Source organism: Danio aesculapii, chromosome 3 (genome assembly GCF_903798145.1).
Source record: "Danio aesculapii chromosome 3, fDanAes4.1, whole genome shotgun sequence".
Lineage (NCBI taxonomy): Eukaryota > Metazoa > Chordata > Actinopteri > Cypriniformes > Danionidae > Danio > Danio aesculapii.
Genome location: NC_079437.1, coordinates 48,943,098 through 48,966,761, shown reverse-complemented (window position 1 = coordinate 48,966,761; position 23,664 = coordinate 48,943,098). Strand labels below are relative to the sequence as shown.

The 23,664-nt window shown below is 39.3% G+C and overlaps 1 protein-coding gene across 3 annotated transcripts in view; it reads left to right on the top strand.

Annotated features, from left to right (window-relative positions):
* The window catches only part of gas7a (growth arrest-specific 7a), a 187,504-nt gene extending 167,452 nt beyond the window's left edge, over positions 1–20,052 (top strand). For 2 of the 3 annotated variants that reach the window (XM_056454149.1, XM_056454148.1), the window contains exon 11: positions 19,335–20,051. In XM_056454149.1, the coding sequence (XP_056310124.1) occupies positions 19,335–19,448 (114 nt within the window). In that variant the 3' untranslated portion in view covers positions 19,449–20,051. Of the gene's footprint in view, positions 1–19,334 lie in introns of all 3 variants that reach the window. The other variant, XR_008836300.1, reaches the window with a different exon arrangement.
* Positions 20,053–23,664: the final 3,612 nt, after the last annotated feature.

The window sequence follows — 23,664 nt, the reverse complement described above, 5'->3', positions numbered from 1 at the left end:
GAAATAGTATTTTGCTATTTTTAATCTTATAAAATTCAAATAATAAGGCTCGTTTTTCACTATCCCTCATCCCATTAACATTTAGAGATCTAACTCTTAAAATGCTTATTTTAGGGAATGGAAAATAAGGAAAACTGAAAGCCAAAAAAATAAAACTTAAAGCAAGAAAACACCCCACGCCCATGTGTATTTATTTTTGACATTTTTTCCGGTTCTTTCTGATCTTTCCGCACCTCCGTCATGAACTTCCTTAGCCTTAATCTTTTTTGTTTTGAAATCACACCTACCGATCTTTGAGCAAGCACAACTGATTTGACAAATTTGTCACCATCTGGGAAATATTTACATTTAGATTTACATTTAGTCATTTAGCAGACGCTTTTATCCAAAGCGACTTACAAATGAGGACAAGGAAGCAATTTACACAACTATAAGAGCAGCAGTGAACAAGCGCTATAGACAAGTTTCAGGCGTGTAAAAGTCTAAGAAGCAAAAACATTAGAAGAAATTTTTTTTTTTTTTTTTTTTTTTTTTTTATGAGAGAGAGAGAGAGAGAGAGATAAAGAGGGCGCAGTTAGTGGTATAGCCAGAGAGGCAATTGCAGATTAGGAGGAAAAGTGGAGACTAAACAGTTGCGTTTTCAGTCGTTTCTTGAAGACAGCAAGTGACTCGGCTGTTCTGATGTAGTTAGGGAGTTCATTCCACCAACTGGGCAGATTGAATGTGAGAGTTCGGGAAAGTGATTTCTTCCCTCTTTGAGATGGAACAACGAGGCGACGTTCATTCACAAAACGCAAGTTTCTGGAGGGCACATATATCTGCAGAAGTGAGAGCAGATACGAAGGAGCACAGCTAGAGGTCACTTTGTAAGCAAACATCAGAGCTTTGAATTTGATGCGGGCAGCAACTGGAAGCCAGTGCAAACGGGTGAGTAGCGGAGTGACATGTGCTCTTTTGGGTTCATCAAAGACCACTCGTGCTGCTGCGTTCTGAAGCAGCTGAAGAGGTTTGATAGAACTAGCTGGTAGCCCGGCTAGCAGAGAGTTGCAATAGTCCAGTTTGGAGAGGACAAGAGCTTGAACAATGAGTTGAGCTGTATGTTCAGATAGGAAGGGTCGGACCTTTCTGATGTTGTAGAGTGCGAATCTGCAAGATCGGGCAGTTCTAGAAATGTGGTCAGAGAAGTTCAGTTGGTCATCAATCGTAACTCCAAGGCTTTTTACCATTTTGGATGCAGTGATGGTTGCTCCATCCATCTGGATTGAAAAGTTATGGTTTAGAGTCGGGATGGCAGAAACTTCAAGCATTTCCGTTTTCGCGAGGTTAAGCTGAAGATGATGATCTTTCATCCAGTGTGAAATGTCTGACAGGCAGGCTGAAATGCGAGCTGGAACCGAGGGATCATCAGGGTGGAAAGAGAGGTATAGCTGGGTGTCATCAGCATAGCAGTGGTAGGAAAAACCATGTTTCTGGATGACTGTTCCTAAAGATGCCGTGTAGATAGAGAAGAGAAGTGGTCCAAGCACAGAGCCCTGAGGTACCCCAGTGTATAGATGCTGTAGGTTGGACACCTCTCCCCTCCACGACACCCTGAATGACCTGTCCGAGAGGTAGGAACTGAACCATTGAATAACAGTGCCTGTGACGCCCAGTGACTCAAGCGTAGATAGCAGGATCTGGTGGTTTACAGTGTCAAAAGCAGCTGATAAATCCAGCAAGATGAGGACAGATGATTTAGAGTCTGCTTTAGCCAGTCTGAGGTCCTCCACGACCGAGAGCAGGGCAGTCTCAGTTGAGTGGCCTTTCTTAAAGCCAGATTGCTTGTTGTCCATGAGGTTGTTTTGAGTAAGAAAGTCTAGGACTTGATTGAACACTACTTTCTCCAAAATCTTGGCCATGAATGGAAGCAGGGATACCGGTCGGTAGTTTTCAAGTAGCGTTTGATCCAGGTTGGGTTTCTTTAGCAGAGGGGTTACCCTAGCCTGCTTAAATGAAGTAGGGAATAGACCAGAGTCAAGAGATGTGTTAATTATGTGAGTCAGTGTTGGTATGACTGCAGGAGAAATGGTTTGCAGGAGATGAGAGGGAATGGGATCTAGCGGACAGGTGGTTGCATGGCTTGATAGCATGAGATTGGACACCTCAGACTCAGAGAGCTGGGAGAACGAGGTGAGTGAGTGTGGTGTTGGTGGTGTATCTTGCGTGTTTGTTGTAGGTGCAGCAAATTGAGCACTGATTTTTGCAGTTTTGGTGCAAAAGAATGTAGCAAAGTCATCAGTAGTGAGTGTGGAGGATGCGGGTGAGGAGGAGGGTGAAGGAGGGAGGAAAATGTTTTAAAAAGCAAGCGAGGATTGGTGGCACTGTTGACTTTCTGATGGAAGTATGTCTGCTTTGCAGAAGTAACCTCAGTCGAGAAAGAAGACAGAAGAGTTTGGTATGTTATGAGCTGTTCAGGATTTTTTGTTTTTCGCCAGCTTCTCTCAGCAGCCCGAAGTTTTGAGCGATGCTCACGGAGAACATCAGAGAGCCAGGGTGCAGGAGGACTGGCTCGGGTTGGTCTGGATGTCAGGGGGCATAGTCTGTCTAGACATGATGTTAGCGTGGAGCAGAGTGTATCAGTTGCACTGTTCGTATCAAGTGCAGAGAGTTTGGAAGATGGAGGAAGAGAGTTAGAAACAATGGTGGATAGTCTGTTGGGTGAGAGAGAGCGTAGGTTTCTGCGAAAGGCAACTAGAGTAGGAGTGTGTGGCGGCTCAGGAGTAATGTGGATGTTGAGAGAGAGAAGGAAATGATCCGATGTTTGTAGTGGAGTTACTAGTGTTTGGTCAGCGAGGCAATGTCGAGTGTAAATAAGGTCTAGTTGATTACCTGATTTGTGAGTAGCAGAAGTAGGTGCTCTTTTGAGGTCGAAAGATGCAAGCAGAGTCTGGAAGTCAGCAGCTTGAGGTCTTTCTATGTGGATGTTGAAGTCACCTAGCACCAACAAGGGAGTGTCATAATCAGAAAAAGATGAGAGAAGAACATCCAGTTCATCCAAGAAGTGACCTAATGTACCCGGTGGGCGGTAGATGACAACCACATTTATGCGAAAGGGGTGGATAATGGTGACTGCATGGAATTCAAAAGAGCTGATTTTTGGCAGGGACGGTCTCTGAGTGAATTTCCATTCTTTGGAAATCAGTAGTCCAGGCCCACCCCCTCTCCCTGTCTGACGAGGGGTGTGGGAAAGAGAGAGATTAGTAGAAAGAGCTGCATGTGTAGCAGTGTCCTCCGGTCTCAGCCAGGTTTCAGTTAGAGCCATGAGACTAAAGTCATAATGAGTGGCTATGGAGGTAATAAAATCTGCTTTGTTAACAGCAGATTGACAATTCCAGAGGCCCACAGAGAGAGAGAGTTGTGAAATAGAAGATACATGAATTGATCGAAGGTTGTGAGGGTTGCGCCTGCAGCGTACCTTCCGTGCTCTGCGAGTGTTAGTAACAACAGGAATTAGTAGACACATAATAAAGTGCAAGGAAAACAATAATGAGTGCAGAGAAAAGGAAAAAAAAAAATAAAGTAAGAAGTACTCAAGTGCTTTGTCGGTGTCTTTGCTCGGTGGAGTCGCACAGGTAGAGTCGATGGTCTTTACCCTCGTCGGTCTTCACACGAGGCGGGCTTCACACGAGGCGGGCTTCACACGAGGCTGCCGCGACCGCTGCCGCGGTGAGACTAGTCGCTTATATAGACCCCCGGGCGCTTTGCTGATTGAGCTCAGGTGGACACGCCTCGAGAGTAAAAAACACCCGAAACTGCAGCCGCGGGGGCGCGCGATCAATCTCAGAAATCTCGGAGCATGTTTCATAGTCATCCATCTGTTCCTCATCCTCTAACACAACAGGCTGCAAACCACAACCGGCACTCACATCTCCAGCTCCACATACTTCATCAGTTACAGAAAACTCTGAATCTTTCACAATTGAACTCACATTCATATCATCATTACACTTAGATGAATTAAAAGCACTCACCTCAAAATTTGAACTGTTTTCTGATATAGTGTGCTCAGATGAAGCTCCCTGGACAGTCTTATCAGGATGAGAAGTTTCACATATAGAAACAAATGCCTCCGGATTTTCATTTTCAGTGCTGCACGCTTGTTTTATTAAAGGATTTGCCATATCATTCGCCATTTTGTGCTTTTTTGCCTCAGCCGCGTTTGCACCGTTTTCGCTACAATCTACTTTCTCTTCAGTTTTCATTTCAATCTTACTCTGCTTTTTGGGCGCACAAAATATCTTTTTATTTCCCAAATCACCGCATTCAAAGCAGCACATGCTATCCATTCAGGTCCAGATATTATTTCATAGAAAACTGAGTTAGCTTTAACACATTTTGAAAATAAAAACGCAACACCAGCACTAAAATTAGTACCATGACTTAGGCTAATACTGCCTTCCCACTCATTCAACCATTCATTTTGATTACAAATATCTGTAGGAGTCTCTTGTAAGAAAATTATATCTGCCTTTTTAAGTTTCAAAAACTCAAATAAAATATTTCTCTTTCGTACATCCCTACAGCCATTTATATTCAAAGATCCGATGTTAAATGATACCATAGGGATGAATAAAGAGAAATAAATTAAAAATAAAAGCAGACACAAATTCCAATACATGATAATTCTCTATGAGCTTTTCTTTATCTTTTTTCTAATATCAGTAGCAAGCTTTCTAAGTCTATAACGCTTAGGCTTATCCAATTCCTCAAGTGTTGCTTTTTTCATGGCAATTACAGAAGAATCTATAAAAAATTTTAAGTTGGGAAAATACGCTTCAATTTTAGGTTTTCTCTGTTTTTTTTGTAATATGCAGAAAGTCATTGATTTGTTCTCAGTATAATATCGAGGTTTGATAAATCTCCCAAAAGAATTTTCCTGTGAACATGAATCATCTAATTCCTCTGTGAGTAAATCTAAATTATCCAAATCGCTATCAGTAATCTGTGACTTTGTGTTCTTAACCAACTGTTCAACATCGTTTTCAGACTCATTTATGCTTGATGTCTGCATGTCATCTAAAATAGCACTCATTTCAAACACATCTTGCTCTCTAGACTGTTCTAATTTATCCTCCTTCTCAGTCATAACAACACCCGTTTCATTCTGTTCATTTTGAGGAATTTCCTCACTTGTCTCTGCAATTGCATCATTATTTTCTTGCCGCACCTCTTCTCCCATTCCGAGAGTCGTGGACATTTCTGCTCTTGTTTCAGCTGATGCGCTTTCCGCTGTCGCCTCGGCCAAACCATTCCCCTGATCATTTGCGTTCTTTTCTTTATTCGTTTCCGAAACATTTTTTGTACTTTGGGCTTCTTTAACTACGGGGCATGATGTTTTAATATGACCGTATTTCCCACAAACAAAACAATTCATTGTTTGCTTACTGATAAAGATTGTATAATCTCGACCAAGCTCCGTTAGTTAAATGAACACATCCAGTGTTTCAGAATCAGCACTTAATATCATCAGCACCTGATGCCTAAATTACTGTAACGAATGTGGCAGATTACCATTCATCCGTCCACCAGAGGGAGCTATCTCCTGAATATTGACTGAGTACTTCCTCGGTGGTACTTCCTGGTAACCACCATATATAAGCACACTGTTTATGTCTGTTCTTTGCAAAGTATTGCCAGTTCCACTGCCTTACCAAGCGTTTTCTTACTGTTGTGTTTGCCAAAGTGTTATGACCTTTTTGCCTGCCTTTTGACTACTGCTTTTTTGGATTTTGGACACTGCCTGGTTTGCTTTTTTTGGACTGCCTCTTTGTTTGCTTGACTTAGCCTGGTTTCGGATTACGATTCTGCCTCTGTTTTATGTTCGCTGTTTACTTAATAAACCTCCAGCTTTTGGATTCAATCAGCCTCCATGTCTTCACCTACGGCTCCCTCACAATTACATTATGTGCTTTAATTCCGGACTTTTCAATCCCAAAGGAATCCTTTTAATTTGTCCTACTAATTTTCCGTACCGAGCTAGAATAGATTCGAGCACTTGATTAGAAATAAATGGAGGTACGTTAGACAAAATCACTTTCCTCGAAAGGTTAAACAGAGGCAAAACTGGGACCAAAATATCCTGAACAGTCAAACCCCGCTCCACTAACTGGTTGACCATTTCGATCTCTTTCAGAAAGACAACTATTGTTTTATTCATCCTAGATACAGACATGATATGTTGAGCCCCTATTTCCTTGGCAATACTGACTAAAACATTCTCAATAGATATTGACTCATCCGCACATATAACTCAAAAAAGCCGTCAGAATTTGACCCCATTTTGTCAGCAATTGCCGACAAAAATCTCTGACAGGATCAGGTTTCAAAAGCATGTCAATAATCAAGTGCACGTTATTATCATGAGCTCAAGAAGTTTGTTATTTCAGATATAGACGTGCGGCGAGTGCAAGCAAGAAAGCAAAACCGCTCGCGCTTCAGACTGGCTTGTAAAAAACTAAGGGGTACAGGATAAATCTGCTCTTCTTTTTGGCTTTGTGGCTGTTCCTCAAGACGACGACAAGGTTTGTTTGAGCCTGGGCCGACCATGGCTCATTATTATATGTATATGTAATTCTGCTGTAATGTCTCGGCTGTGTATTTTAAACATGCCGGGTTTTTTGTTTTCATACTGGCTTGTTGCTTAAGCGAATAATGTATCTCTGTAAACCAATAGCGTTCAGCTGCGCGTCTGGCTCCGCCTTTTGGTATCCTTTCTCGTATTTTGGTACCCTTTCGAAAGGGTGCTGAAAAAGTGGTACGGTACGCTTCGGTTTGAAAACTGAACCGTACCGTACCGTACCACTAAGTGGAAACGGGCCATTATTTTGCTCACCTGGCTTTGAAGGGAATTAGCAATTTCTCCTCACCTTTTTTCTTTTTTGACCCGGTTTTGATATTGCTCAGATGACACGTCAAACAGATGGGTGCTTCTGTCAAATTTCCACAAGTTTTTCCTCCATTTCTTGGGTCCAAATACACTGAAAATGAGCGCTTTTAACTTATCCCCGAACCTCCCACTGGCCTACAGAGACCCATACTAGTGGATGCTGCTCTCTCTTTGGCTGTAGGTAATCGATGATGTCATTTTCAATCAGAAAACATTTCATACTGCATGATTTGAATCACTGACAGATCTAGATATTTAGCATGCCAAATATCTCACGGGTATCGGCAATTTATCTGTGATTCTATCAGATCACGTCATTGATAGTTCATACTGTGTGATTGTTATGCACGTGAACAAGCTCTGATTTGCATGTGATTTCAGGCATTTGTCTGTGATTTCTCAAAACCTGTAGGCGAGTCAAAATCGGAGCTAAAACCTTGTAGTCTGAACTCGGCATAAGGGTACAGAAGAACACACCCAGCAATGCATGCAGGGCAGAATTAGGCCAGTATCATCTACTTATGTGCATTGAGAAATGAGCTGTCAAATTTTGGAAACAGATAAAAATGAGTGACCCCAACTCTTATCTGATAAAGTGCTTGCCCTGGCTCAGTCTCGCTTGTCACCAAGGTACAGCATGTGATACAAAGACAGACACACACACACACACACACACACACACACACACAAATGAACTTTACAAAAACAATAGTTTGTTGTACATTTGGTGGTTGTACATACCAGTAGTGAACTGGACCAGAGTTTGTGTGAACCGTACCCCAGACCACCTCTTTTAGGCGGACTCAGGTATGGTTCACGGGTGCGCACCCGAGTTCAGAAGACACATTCACACTAGCTAAACGTACCTTACTTCAAACAACGTCAAACGAACCCGGGTGCAGACCAAAAGTGCTAGTGTGAAAGCACCATTAAAGTTGGGTGAACTTTGCATATTTCACAGAGCTAAAAGCAAGACAATTTCTTCCATCGTGGCTAGTGTGGCGCAGGCCACAATTAAAAGAACATGTAAACGGACAGGCAAAAAAATCTGATATAGGCAACAAATTGGAATTGGGCATCAAGACCTGACAGTGTAAACAGGGCCAAACTGTGCTAGTAAAGTTGCTGCAGAATTTAGGTACCAGATGTTCAGGGTGTTCTAGGTAGTCAATAGGATTTTAAAATGTATATATTTAATATGAAGCCAATAGAATGATGAAAGAACCAGAGTAATATGATCATACTTCTTTATTCTAGAAAGCACTCTAGTAGCTGCATTTAGAACCAACTGAAGTTTGTCAATTAGGCCTACAGGGCAACCATCTAGTAACGCAGTATAATAGTCTAACTGAGAGGTTATGACTATTTCCCTCTAAGCCTGATTTGATTGTTGTCCCTTCTCAATACTTGGTACTATTTATAAATAAGGGTTTTCTGAAGTGATTACTGTTGTGATTGCCATTAAGTCCTGAACCAACTTTATTGTGACAAAGATTTTAAAATCAGTAAAGTGAGTAGTGTTGTAATTCCAAATTGTAACTTATTGCTACTCGCATATTGCAAAGATTTGATTAACCTTGTAAGTCTAATTTCAGAGTTTCTGTGAGAAAATGGTCAGGTAAGGTTAACATCTCTGACCATTCAGTGATGTGCTAAATTCCTCAACCCCCACTCAGTGTGTGTCATCCATTGTCTTTGTGGCAGACTAGCTGGCACATGATTATTAAACCTTCAACCATTTACTTTATTTGGGGGCTGTACTTATTTTATATACAACACAAGTTTCTACATTAAATAAATGTGGCTGATTTTACAGTAGAAGCAGTGAGTCAAGCTGTGATTACCATTCAATTTATGAAGCTACTTTCCAGCCTATTACAAAAATTGAGTCAAGTTTTGTATCTGCAGTTCAGTGAATTCAAAAATAAAAGGAACTAAACCTGGTGAAAAATGACAGTTCAAACATACCAAAAGAACAGTTCAAGATGAGCATTTAAGTATGGCTGAGCTACTAGAAAGCCAGAAAACTGACATGGCCACTCTGCAAACAGAGCACAACCAGATCTCTGAGATATAGAGAAACCAGAACCAAAGCTAAGTTAAGGTCAGCATGCTTGACATTTCTGAACTAAAAGAGAAGTAATAAATTGACAAGAAAGACAAGTGAATTGGATTGTGAACAAGATTAGTAAATTGGAGGGAGCCAGGCATTCCCCCCAGCACTCGATTCCCCTCTCATCACAAATTTAGTGTCCCTGCTCGTTTAATTCAGCAGGTAGAGGAACCCCGTTGTGTAGCTTTGAAAAAGGAAAGCATTATCAGGGTAGCAGTGATGTCAGAGCCTCCAGTGATCTAAGCCCAGGTGCTGACTCATAAAGTCACTTAGAAGCTGCATTCAACTCTCATAATACTAGCCTTTACTAATGTAAGTTTCTAAGTATATCACTTTCCAGAGATCATGTCATTACTTAGAGAACTGGCATGTGGCATTGAACTATTTAACACCAGGAAACAGCATTGAGCTGTACCTCAAATAGGTCAATTTTGCCTTGTCATACCTCCCTGACATTACTATGACAGATAAACTATTCCTTTTGAGGCAGACAAGAACACAAGCTGTCCATATTACAGCTAATAGTTTTATTGAAAGGCAAAGTCTCTAATGATAACAATGAATTGTGCAAAGCCCTTGTAGCAGAGGTCCATCTTCACATCATGAGGTAGACGTTTTTTAATCCATTTTAGTCCATTGTCTCTGTCTGTGTCTGACACATTGTGGATTAGATGCAAAAACTCGTTCTGCAAGTTGTGGCTATCTTAACACCTTTGTTGCATAAAACTTGGGGGTGTGACAAATATGATGTAGGTGCCATCATGGTTTGGGGCTGCTTTGGCCAATTATCTTTTCAAGGTCAGGAGAGAAATAAGGCGGTCGCACAAGTCTTCACAGCAACATTGACACCTTCAAATGGCGTTAAAAGTGTCATATACTGTATTTATAAGGTATAATTCACCCAAAAATGTCATTTCTGTCTTCATGTAATGATCTAATTGCGGCTGCGAAGTCACACTAGAGCTGACCGCCAGCTGTTTGTTTACTTCTGAGAACCAGTGTTTTCAGATGTAGCTGATTGTTTCCAGCCTAAAACCCGCTGAAAACTAAAAGGCACTGCCCAACAATCTGTAGTCTCGTTGGGAGATCACAGCTATTGTAAGGGTTTGTATGTGGAGAACGGGGGCTATGGCACCTCTTTGGAGGATCATAACAGGTTTATAAGTGAAGACCGGGGCTGGCAGGCATGCCGTTTCAAAACCGCCCATTTTACACTACCCGTCTATGACATTTTTTACCCGCAAAAATAAATTCAAAACTGCCTAATCTGGCAACATTGCCGAGAACACGTGTGCCCATCTATGATGCCTACTTTAGTGAACAGAAGCTGCATAGGCTGTGAATAACAGGTAATGAAGTTGTAAATAATGTTCAGTTTTGCATAGAGCGATCGTTTGAGGGCCGTGTGGGAGGTTTAATTGATGCGTGTTATTTTTTTATCACAGTGACAGCAGCCATGAGCCGCACTCGCAATTGAAAGTGAAACCTGTGCGCACATCATTTAAATGATCATATCGCAATTTACAGTTATGGTTACGGCAAACATTCGATAATTTTTTTTCTTTCATAGCGAACTCAAAGGATTGTGCATGAAAATAAATGTTTACTGTGTCAGTACAACTACTCTAGCCTATATAATGTTGAATATAATACAAGAAGGAGTCTGATAATGACAAAATTCTAATTTCTACCAGTGAAAACAAATGGTTTAATAATGTTGTTAATAACAGATGACAAGTACATGTCTTAAACATAATAAATCAACTTTATAATTATGAATAGTATTCTGACGTCATAATTTTCTTGTGAATTAACAAACAGGACATATTAAAAGTCTGTTCAAGTCCACCATAATGAATATACAAAATTTTGCATTTTAAGAAACAGTAGACCTACACATAGGCCTAATATTATTATTGTTGTTTCACCATATGTTTGAGAATTAACAATAATAATAGGCTAATCATATTAACCTTTATTTTACATTTACAGAATCATGAGAAAATCGTGATCTTGATTTTAAGCAAAAAAAATTGTGATTCACATTTTTGCCAGAATCATGCAGCCCTAGCTTGACCTCAAGAGAGCGATTCACACCAGACATCCCAAGAATATTGCTGAACTGAGACAGTTTTTTTGGTGGCTCAGTGATTAGCATTGTAGTCTCATGGCAAAAAGTTAACTGGTTCGAGTTTCAGCTGGACTTGGGGCAATTTTCCCTGGGTTTGCATAAGTTTCCTTGTGCGTGTGTGAATGTGAGTGTGTGTGGGTGTTTTCCAGTACTAAGTTCCAGACGGAAGGACATCCGCTATGTAAAACATATGCCGCAATAGTTTGCAGTTCATTCCGCTGTGGCGACCCCTGAAAAATAAGGGACTACCTGAAGGAAAATGAACAAATATATATATGGGCGTCATGGTGGCGCAGTGGGTAGTACGATCGCCTAACAGCAAGAAGGTCGCTGCTTTGAGCCCCGGCTGGGTCTGTTTGCTTATCTGTGTGGAGTTTACATGTTCTCCCCGTTTAAGCGTGGTTTTCTTCTAGGTGCACTGGTTTCCCCCACAGTCCAAAGACATGCGCTAGAGGTGAATTGAATGAGCTAAATTGGTATGTGTGTGAATGCAAAAGTGTATGGGTGTTTCCCAGTGTTGGGTTGCAGCTGGAAGGGCATCCACTGCATAAAACATATGCTGGATAAGTTGGCGGTTCATTCTATTGTGGCGACTCCTGATTAATAAAGAGACTAAGCTGAAAAGAAAATGAATGATTGTTGATGCACCTTTGGCAGCAATTACAGCCTCAAGTTTTTTTGAATATGATGCCACAAGCTTGACACACATGTTTTTGGGAATTTTTGCCCATTCCTCTTTGCAGTACCTCTCAAGCTCTATCAGGTTGGATGGGAAGCTATGGTGTAGAGCCATTTTCAGATCTCTCCAGAGATGTTCGATACGATTTAGATCTGGTCTCTGGCTGGGCCACTCAAGGACATTCACCGAGTTGTTGTAAAGCCATTCCATTGATATTTTGGTGGTGTGCTTTGGGTCATTGTCCTGCTGCAAGATGAACCGTCGCCCCAGTCTGAGGTCAAGTTTTCATTCAGGATGTCTCTGTACATTGTAGCATTCATCTTTCCCTCTATCCTGACTAGTTTTCCAGTTCCTGCTGGTGAAAAACAGCCCCACAGCATGATGCTGCCACAACTATGCTTGATTGTAGATGGTATTAGCCTGGTGATGAGCGGTGCTCGGTTCTCTCAAATGTAATGCCTGGCATTCACTCAAAAGAGTTCAATTTCTCATCAGACCAGAGAATTTTGTTTCTTATGGTCTGAGAGTCCTTCAGATGTCTTTTGGCAAATTCCAGGTGGGGAGTGGCTTTCGTCTGGCCACTCTTCCATACAAGCCTAATTGGTGGACTGCTGCACAGATGGTTGTCCTTCTGTAGGGTTCTCCTCTCTACAGAAGATCTCTGGAGCTCAGACAGAGTGACCATCGGGTTATTGATCACCTCCCTGACTAAGGCTCTCCAGAGATGTTCAATACGATTTAGATCTGGTCTCTGGCTGGGCGACTCAAGGACATTCACAGAGTTGTTGTAAAGCCATTCCATTGATATTTTGGCGGTGTGCTTTGGGTCATTGTCCTTTCCCCCAATTACTCAGCTTAGTTGGCCGGCCAGCTCTAGGAAGAGTCTTAGTGGTTCCAAACATCTTTCACTTATGGATGATGGAGGCAACTGTGCTCATTTGAACTTTTCAGAGCAGCAATTTTTTTTGTAACCTTTCCCAGCCTTGTGACTCGAAACAATCCTGTCTCAGAGGTCTACAGACAATGCCTTTGTCTTCATGCTTGGTTTGTGCTTTGACATGCACTGTCAACCCTGGGGCCTTATATAGACAAGTGTATGCCCTTTCAAATCATGTCCAATCATCTTAATTTACATCTCAAAAATTATCAGTTGAAACAGAATGTACCTGACCTCAATTTAGAGCTTCACATCAAAGGCTGTGAATACTTATGTACATGTGATTTTTCAGCTTTTTCATTTTTATTAAAGAGCCCATATTATACATGAAATAGGGTCATATTTAGGTTGTAAGGGTCTCCAACAACAGTCTAATATGCATGCAAGGTCATAAAACACTTTTATGGTCTTATAATCTGCATTTATTTTTACCTAATTATCCCAACGACTCCCATATGAATCGTCCAGCGATTCATTTGTTCCCAACCCCCTCCTCAGCGCGAAGCTAATCTGTGCTGATTGGACCGATGACAGCCTGCTGCGATTGGTCGACAGTGACAGGCTTCAGCACGAGAGTGAAATGCCCAGCTGGTAATCAACTATATAAAAGTAGTCACAGTGCATACACGCTTCATAGTGTAAGGCTTTTTTCACACACACACACACACACACACACACACACACACAACCCTCCTCAGAAGAACTGGGGGAAGCGACGCGAGTCTCTCTCTCTCTCTCTCTCTCTCTCTCTCTCTCTCTCACACACACACACAACGCTCCTCAGAAGAACTAGGGAAAGCGACGCGAGTCTCTCTCTCTCTCTCTCTCTCTCTCATTCTCTCTCTCTCTCTCTCTCACACACAACGCTCCTCAGAAAAACTAGGGAAAGCGACGCGAGTCTCTCTCTCTCTCTCTCTCTCTCTCACACACACACACACAACGCTCCTCAGAAGAACTAGGGAAAGCGACGCGAGTCTCTCTCTCACACACACACACACACAACGCTCCTCAGAAAAACTAGGGAAAGCGACGCGAGTCTCTCTCTCTCTCTCTCTCTCTCTCACACACACACACACACACAGCTAGCTTACGATCGCCATAGCAACGACATACGGCAGTGGAACGCGAGCTCACAAAAGCCTTTAATGTTAAATCCGTAAACAAAGCGGCACGCGTCGCGTTTTTAACGTGGCTTACATGTGATAAGAGAATATAAAGAGTAACCACATGTACTGTACCAGGTTAACAAGTAACAAAACACAATAAATACATAATTTGCAAGCTAGAGTAAACGAGGCAACAATTTTAATCGCACTTACTTACACTAGTGAATAAACCTCAACCACTGACTCTTCACAGTTTCATCTTTGGGTAGAGACTGTCAATATTATCCATCTGAGCACAGCGTGACTTCATTCGACCGGCGGCGTCTGTGTGTGTGTGTCTAGTGTTTTTTCTGTGTTAGTGGGCGGGGCCGCAGGTTTCAAATCTCCCTGGTTTGCGCGCGTAACTACTGGCGAGGCTTGTGTTTCGTGGCTGCGTCATCGCGAAACACCTAATGACTCGTTATCAAGACGACTCGTTTGAAGCACTATGAGTCGACTCTTTTATAGATGAATCAATAGTTTTAAACACTGTACACTTACAGATTTAAGCCTTAGCTGGATATTTCACTTCACTTAGAGCTGTGGTACACACTACATGGAAGGGCATTTTCAAAAACCCATAATATGGGCTCTTTAAATTTGCAACAATTTCAAAAAAACTTTTTTCACATTGTCATTATAGGGTATTGTGTGTAGAATTTTGAGGAAATAAACTGATTTAATACATTTTGGAATAAGGCTGTAAGATAAAAAAAAAAAAAAACGTGGAAAAAGTTAAGCGCTATGAATACTTTCAGGATGCACGGTATGACATGAACCGAACTGTTACCCCATACTGTCACAGAGACAAATATATCTACATACAGTATGTCACAGAAGTAAGCACACCCCCTGAAATTTTGTCAGAATTTAAAATATTTTATCATATCTTTTCATGTCACATCACTGAAGAAATAACACTTTGCTGCAACTTAAAGTAGAGCGTATACAGATTGTATAACAGTGTAATTTTGCTCTTTGCTCAAAATAACTCAACACAGCCATTAATGTCAAATCCCCTGGCAACAAAAGTGAGTACACATCCCTAAGTGAAAATGTCATATCCATCATATCCATCGCTGCAGAGGTTGAAGGGGTGGGGGGGGGGGGGGTCAGTCTGTCAGTGCTCAGACCATATGCCGCACACTGCATTATTTTGGTCTGCATGGCTGTCATCACAGAAGGAAGCCTCTTCTAAAGATGATGCACAAGAAAGCCCGCAAGCAATTTGCAAAAAACAAGCAGTCTAAAGACAAGTATTTAAAGAAGAGATATTAAATATCAGGGCAAAAATTAAGTGCTATAAATGAAAATAGCAGTCATACATAGAAACAAACATGTAAAGCATATGAGTATTTCTAACATAATTTCTGGTGAATTAAGATAGGAGGAGTGTCTCCTACAAGAGGTAGGTTAGTCTTTAATCTAGTTTTCAACTGAGAGAGTGTGTCTGCGCCTCAGACATTATCAGAAAGGCTATTCCAGAGTTTAGGAGCCATAAATGAGAAGGCCAAGCCTCCTTTAGTAGATTTTTCTATTCTGTGTACTACCAGAAGCCCTGTGTTTAAGATCCTAAAGAGCAGGTTGGATTGTAGCGAGACAGAAGGTTGGTTAGATAAACAGGAGCTAGATTATTTAAAGCTTTATAGGTAAGAAGCAATAATTTATAATTAATATGAAACTTTACAGGCAGCCAGTGTTAAGGAGGATATAATTGGGGTGATATGGTCCTATTTTCTAGACCTGTTAAGGACTCTGGCAGCTGTATTTTGCACTAACTGAAGTTTATTAATAGAGGATGCTGGGCAACCAGTGAACAGAGCATTATAGTAATCCAGCCTAGAAGTCATAAAAGCATGAACTAGCTTTTCTGCAGCTGAGATGGATAGCATACTTCGTAAGGGTGCAAATAGTTCAGTAATTTTGTTAGAATCGGGTCTAATATACATAATAACATTGTTCATCTGAAGAAAGTAGCATAATTGGGCAGAAACAACTTTTTCCAGTATGTTAGACATAAAAGGAAGATTTGAAATAGGCCTATAATTAGCGAAGTTGCTGAAGTTGTGGAATGTTTAATGAATTTGAGGTATAAGGGAGTGCAGCGAAGTTGCTGGGATCAAGTTGTGGTTTCTTAATAATAGGCCTAATAACAGCTAGCTTGAAAAGGTTTGGAACATGGCCTAAAAATAAAGAAGAGTTAATAACAATAAGAAGAGGTTCTCCTACTACAGGGTGCAAATCTTTCAGTAATTTTGTTGGAATCGGGTCTAATATAGATGTAGCTGGTTTAGACATATTTATAAGTTATATTTATAAATATCTAGCACTTTCTGTTCTATGATTTTGATGCACTGTAGATTATTTTGATTTAGTGGAATGTTTAATGAATTTGAGGTATAAGGGAGTGCAGAAAATTAAACATCTTCTGTTTTCTGTCTAAAGTCTGTGAGGCGACAGTGCTAACCATTAAACCATTATGCCGCCACATTATACAAGCTCTATACTCAAAGTTTATGTTGTAGCAAAGTTATTCAATGTTGACACTTGAAAATATATGATTAAATATTTACAAAATGTGAGAGTGTACTCACTTCTGTGTCTTACTGTATGTATTAGGGTGCAAGTTGCAAATATTTTGCAAAATGCCACAATTTGCGATTTATTTGCAGTACAAATATATTCACATACCATTTGAGAGCTCATAATATGTTGCAAAAACAATGCAACATTACTAATGTTGACAAAATTTAATGAAATATAAAAGCATTGTGAACACTTTCATTTCGTCAATAACACAACATTAGCAAAGGCTAATTTTAGTGCAAAATAAATGCAGATAACACATTGATCACTGCACATTTTTCTGAGAATGTAACAATAACAGAAAACAAAACAATTACTACGTAACCCTCGTTCCCCGACAGGGGGAATGGAAAAGTTATGTGGAAACTTCCACCATGGGGATTTCGTCAGAAGCCAATAATCTGAAGGAGTAATAAAACGGGCCAATGAAATGCCAATGAAGTGGCGGCATCAGCATACACAGCTGGCAGAAATTACAATCATTTGTGTATAAAAATGCCAGCCGTGCATCACAGAGTCTTATTATATGGGTTTATTTTTACCTAATTATCCCAGCAACACCCATATAAATCGTTCAGCGATTCATTTGTTCCCAAACCCCTCCTTAGTGCGAAGCTAATCTGGGGTGACAGGAATGCAATAAAGCTAAGCAGCTAAACACCAGCATATTATTCTACTCTTAACCCTAACCCCAAGTAGTAATGGCACTCATTCAGTATTAATCCACTCAGTGGCAAAAGTTGAACTATTTTGAAAATTGACCACACCCTGTGTGTAGATTTAACCTGAGAGATACAGTACAAGCACTGATCTATAATTGATACGTGATTGCAACTTATAACACAGAATTAAACATATTTTGCAAGCTACACAATTTACGAGGCAAAAAGGAGGTAACAATTTTAATGACACTTACATGTTATGATCCGGAGGAAGAAGAAACTGGTCCATTTGAACTGTAAAAGTTACCGACAAAGTCCCTGTCAAAGTCTGACAAAGTCCCATTGTCTCTGCTGCTCCTTCAAACGGCCGACGAATCCCACGTTGTAGCATAGGTTATTGTATCAAAAATCAGAAAAATGACAGGAACAAACACAGCACTAGGTTGGCTCTACTGTGGTATTGTTGTGAAAATAAACTTTAACCCTTTATTCCCCACAGCCAAATCTCCATCTGTCAGTGATCATTATCTTCGTGTCATGATCAGTCCCATGATCCCCTGCTTCTCCGCTAGTATGTGGAGGGAAAGTTAGTTCAGGGAGAGGTTGAAATTGCGTTACTACCATCGTTACCTCTGGAAGGTATTGATTTAAATTTAGAAAATAATCTGCTAGTGATCATGTGTGGCACAGTGTTGTTCCAGAATGCCCATGATTTTCCCAACATTTTGCATTGTTTTATGCGCTGTAACCCATGCAATGAGTGTCAAAACAAAAGTGCCCCAGAATGAAAAATTGGAAAAACTTTAACTTGATTTGTAAGTCAACTTGCCATTTATTCTCTATTTTCATGCAATGAATCAAAATCAGCTCAGGAAAAAGATTCTGGATTAGAACCATTATTTAAGGCTGTTGACAAAGAACCACCTGTAAATCTCTTAGAATACATCAATGGTTTTCACCAAAGGTTATATCTGGCAGGTAAATTAGTTCTTGAAAATCTGAGTAAAGGACAGGACAGAATGAAACCCTAGATTAATCGTCAGTTTGAGCGACGCAAGTTTTTTTTTGCCTTTTGATTTTACTTCCTGTTATGGGATCATCCTTTTTTGCGAGATTTACTGGACCTTACAGCATTGTCATGGCCCTAGTGCAACTGTCTAATGTTATCCAATAGATGGAGGTGTTCCATGATCTGATGTTTTTTCCAGAGTGTTTTGAACAGGTGCTGTGCTTTTAATTTATGCTTTAATAGTATAGAATGTTCGAAACAGCCGCATTTTTCTGAATACTTATCAGCATTTTAAATGCTGAACAGAAGTCTTAAATGAGTATCTTATGGTGCGTCTCAATCAGCACCCTTATTTAGTAGGCAGTGCACTGTTCAGGGTGTCAGCCTTTTGAAGAACTGTCTCAATTGTAAAATTTTGTAGTGCTCTGAAACTCTTGCACACAGAAAAGTCCCACAATGCACTGTGAAAATCAGGACACATTGATGCACACTACAGTATGCTCCCTTAATGGAATATGAACATGAGTCATGTGAGCCAGATCATCAAACAAGATGTTTTACTAAAAGGAATTTGTTATTTATTTGTAACATGAAAGAAACTATCTAGACAGGTTTGTAACAATCTAGCAAAACCTTTAATATTGTTTAATAATAAAATTTTGCTAGCATTTGAAACAATCAAATTATTTAGCTATAATGTACTTTTAAAACCTTTGTAAAAATAATATATGAAAAATGTTAGTTCTGCTGTTGTTTCTAAAATCCAGTCTGATGTACAAAGAGGATGTTATCATGTCACACTTAGTGTCCCAATGTGTAGTGAACCTTTAAAGTCTGCTTAAACCAGAAGTTACTGAGACCTTTATTTTAGTATGTTACAGTACTTCCAACTGTTTAGCAAACAAACAGTAAGAGGAACATGGTTAATATCGAGGCTGAAGCCATCAAACAAAGGTCAAAAGAGAGGGACTGCCACTCCTAAAGCAAATGGTCAGAGTTAGTTTGAAGATTACCATTTTTTGCAGTGATATAACAGATAAACTGTTCACCTAAACAATAACAAGAAGTTGACAACAAAGTAAACAATGTAAATATTGATTTCACATGGACCTTAACATCTGCGTTTGTAATATTTGTTGTTTTTTAGACACTGGAGCCAGTGGATCAGCTACTGCAGAGTGTGGATCCAGCAAAAGACAGAGAGCTTTGGGTGAAGGAGCACAAGACGGGAGATCGGAGACCTGTGGATATGGACATCTAGACCCTACACGCACACTCACACAAACACAAACACAAACACAATGTGAATCTACCTGCATGCCTGTTTTCTTCTGAGTACTACAACCTCTCAGCCAAAGCCATACAGGTATCACCCCTTGAAGCATTACAAAATCTAAGCTTTACAGAAGATTTTCTAAATGTTATAATGTCAAGAGTGGTGGGAAAGAACAGCAGTGCGTTACAGTTTTCAGTAGCCATATTATCCTGCATGTCTAAATTTATTATGCTACTTAATACTTCCCAGAGTGTTTATTACTGTACATGTAACATGGTTACAATAGACACTATTGCTATAGATCTGAACAAGCACTGTAAAAGTAAAGCACCTGTTTTTTTTTGTTTGTTTATTTGCTACACAGATGGCTGTAAAGTGGATTACATCGAATCAGATAAATGTGGTGAAGATGGTGAACTCTATAGCTAATTGTAGATGTATGGGTCAAAGATGAGGAGTCCCATTTAAAGTAAATTGTTTATATTAATGTTAAAATAATTTTAAATAAAAAGTCAAAATATTTTTGTGTTTTTATTACTTGTGTGTTTTATGTTCGTATAAAATTCTGACCTGTATTCTGAACTGAAAATTTGATATTTCAAATAATAATAATAAAAACCCTAAAAATTTTAAAAAACTAAAATCTAATGACAGTTGTAAAAAATAAAGATTTAAAATTACAGTTAATTACCATTTTCCTTAAATAGAGTCTTTAATTATGTCAAAATATCATTCTTGATCTAAATGTGCTTGACTATATTTTTGATAATTAAACTGAATTACATTTTAGTGGGTATATTTAATAAATAAAATGGCAACAATGGCATTTGTTGCTCATGATAAACAATAATAATAAAAACCTGTTTTCATCTTTGACCCATATATAGCGGCCTGGACTAAAGCACTGGTCAGACATTAGGATGACTGTTACAGACAGCTTCATAATGCCATAAAGTGATTGACATCTTCAAAAAAAAACATGTTCATCTTTAGCTGAAATAGCTAGCATTAAATTAATGAGGGGTGAAAGCTAAAGCATATCATCAGTGGTTATATTGTTAAATCTGTATTGTATGAAGAAAAAAGTTGTTTTTGCAAAAAGGAATGCAAATGACATTAATGCTATTTTCACTAGCTACACATAAACTGCTAGCAAATTTCCTTCTTTATTTATTGTCTAAGTATGGTAATGGAAATTGATATAGAGAATGTATGATCCTGCTACTTTCAAAATGATGGATGACTGTCACGCTCCCCTTTAGCGTGGGACTTCCGGATTAAGCCGCGTTTATATATATTTATTTAGTCCCATTTATATATATATGTATATATATATATATTCAGTCATTTTCTTTTCAGCTAAGTCCCTTTATTAATCAAGGGTTGTCACAGTGGAATGAACCGCCAACTTATCCAGCATGAGTTTTAGGCAGCGGATGGCATTCCAGCTGCAACTCATTGGGAAACACCCATACACTCTCATTCACAAACATACACTATGGCCAATTTAGCTTATCCAATTCACTTATAGCGCATGTCTTTGGACTAGTGTGGGAAACTCGCACGAACACGGGGAGAACATGCAGACTCCGCACAGAAACACCCAACTGACCCAGCTGGGGCTCCAATCAGCCACCTTCTTGCTGTGAGGAGACAGCGCTACCCACTGCTCCATATTATATTATATTATATTATATTACATAAACTATCACTATAAACAGTTATATTTTTTTGTTTAGCCTCAAACTATTCTGTATGTTTCTCCAGTGTGTGTTTGTGTGTGTGTGTGTGTATTAAATAATAAACTTGTTATTTAAACTTTTTTTTTAAAAGAGGAAAAACATTAATATTGTCAATAAAGTCAAACTCTTAAAGATCTATCAGAAGAGTGAATTTTTGTAGTATGTGTTTAACATTTGAGTTTAAATGTTACATTTGATTTTTATTATCTTTATAATGTGAGAAACCCCAAATTGCTTAAATGCAGTTTGCACTGTGACAGAATAACTGTTCTGACTTTGTCAGAATAAAAAAATAATAATTATAGAAAGATCTTTAAATTAGAAGTAGATGCTTATACATAACATAGCTGATTGCTATATTTGATACAGAAAAAGATTGTAATAGATTAAATTAAAATAAACTTTGTTATTAAGAAGGTAGCTGAGGAAGATTATGCATACAATAACAGCTCAAGGAGAATAATTTGTAATAGTGGTTTGTCTATAAAAAGGGGATTTTTTTTTATCTGACTTTGATTTAGTACTAGTAGTATTTTAAACATAACCGTTTATGTAAAACATTGTGTCTGCCTTATTTTGTAGCATGAAGGAAATGTAAAAGAAAAATACATTTAAAAATAAAAAGAATGACAAATGTAAAATAAGAAAATAATTAATGACCCTGTGTCAGAACACAACATGTATGAACTTATAATAATTGTTTTTAGTTAGCAGTAAAGAGTATCGTCAACATCATGCATGCTGTTTTTACATATTTCTGGGTTTTAACTTTTTTACTATCGTAAATGTCATGTGTTGTTTCACACATCTCAGAGGGTTTCTTCAAGCACTAGTGATCAGAACCATTGAACTGTTATTGGCTTATGACTTATGTCCTCATTTACAAATATGATCATGTTAATAGCTTTCAAAATCTTTACGTCTCAAAATAAGACTTACAACCATAAAACCATAAGCTAAAATGTCAATAAAGTTTAGGATTTGGTATTTACCAGATAAATATTTTAAACGTATAATATTTACTTTGATAGATTTATAATAATGTATAATAATATAATGATTGAGCCTCTTGCTGTTTAAATATGCTAAGTAATAATAATGTGGAATACAACATAGTTTTTGATAAAATGTTAGTTAACAATAAGGAGTTGATTCATTAAATAAAGTACAATGACATATAACTTAAACAAACTTTTAATTAACTAGTTTTACACTCCTATTTATGGTTATATGTTTTTAAAACATACGTCTAGTTTTTAATACATTTAATAACATTTTTAAACTTATATTACTTAAATTATATGTAGCTTAATATACATTGTGTGTTTGTTAACTTAATAACATTATGTCTCAGTTGTGATACAACTTTTACATTATTAGTTAATAAATGATTGATCTGAAAAAACTGATCCATTTTAGCTTAGGTTAAAATGTGTGAGAACATTTTTACAGTAGAAAGGGTTATCCAGAATGTAGTCATTTATATTTATTATATTATTTATTGCATTAGGTTTAAATAAAAACCGAATAATCATGAGATAAGTGTTAATTACACATTTTCATTATGTAGAAGAAACGTTACGTTTACTAAAGTAATCCTTTGTTCCCAGAGGGGGGGAACAGAAATGCTATGTGGAAACTTCCACTATGGAGATTTCGTCAAAAACCAATCATCTGAAAGAGTATAAAAACGGGCCAATGAAATGCCAATGAGTTGGCGGTGTCAGCGTGCACAGCTGGCATCAATGACAATCAGTCATCCTTTTCTTGCTGAAGAGACTTTCACGTTCAACGGCTAAGGGACAATCGTTGTGGCGAAGGAACCTAGCATTTACGTTCCCCTTCGGATGGGGAACTCCAATGCTATGTGGAAACTTCCACTATGGGGAAATCTATGGAAAACGCCACAACGAAAGAACCTTACCGCTTCCCTGGTGAAGGGTGTGCCACGCAGTAGAGCGAGCGCACCTACAACGCCCCGAGACAGTCTTCCAACGTGTCCCCTGGCCCTTACTTACCTGTTCAGGAACAATATTTTTCGGGGAGTCACAATAACCTAGTAAAATAGGTTTTAATTCGACAGTACGTTGGGAAAGCGTTCAGTCCCGATAGGGAGGATGCTGCGGAGCTCACCTGCTACCCAGAGGGGAGACCTGGTGACAACCTATGGACTAGCCCAGAGATGGGGAGTCCTTGCATAAGGATGGTTAGCGGGGAGGAAAGACACGAGCCCGCCTAGAAGGGGGGACTATACCGTGGCTGCGTGAACGTATGGGATCGCCAGTGGGGATCACGCATAGCAGGCACCTATACCCAGAACGCGGGCTGACCAGCGGGCATGCCAACAACGTAACGGGCCAACACCTGACTCCTCCGCTGAGTTAGGTGCTGGGGGCCTCGAAGGAACTCTGCAGGGTTCGCCAAAAAATGGGGAACTAAACTGACAAAGCTGAAAAAGC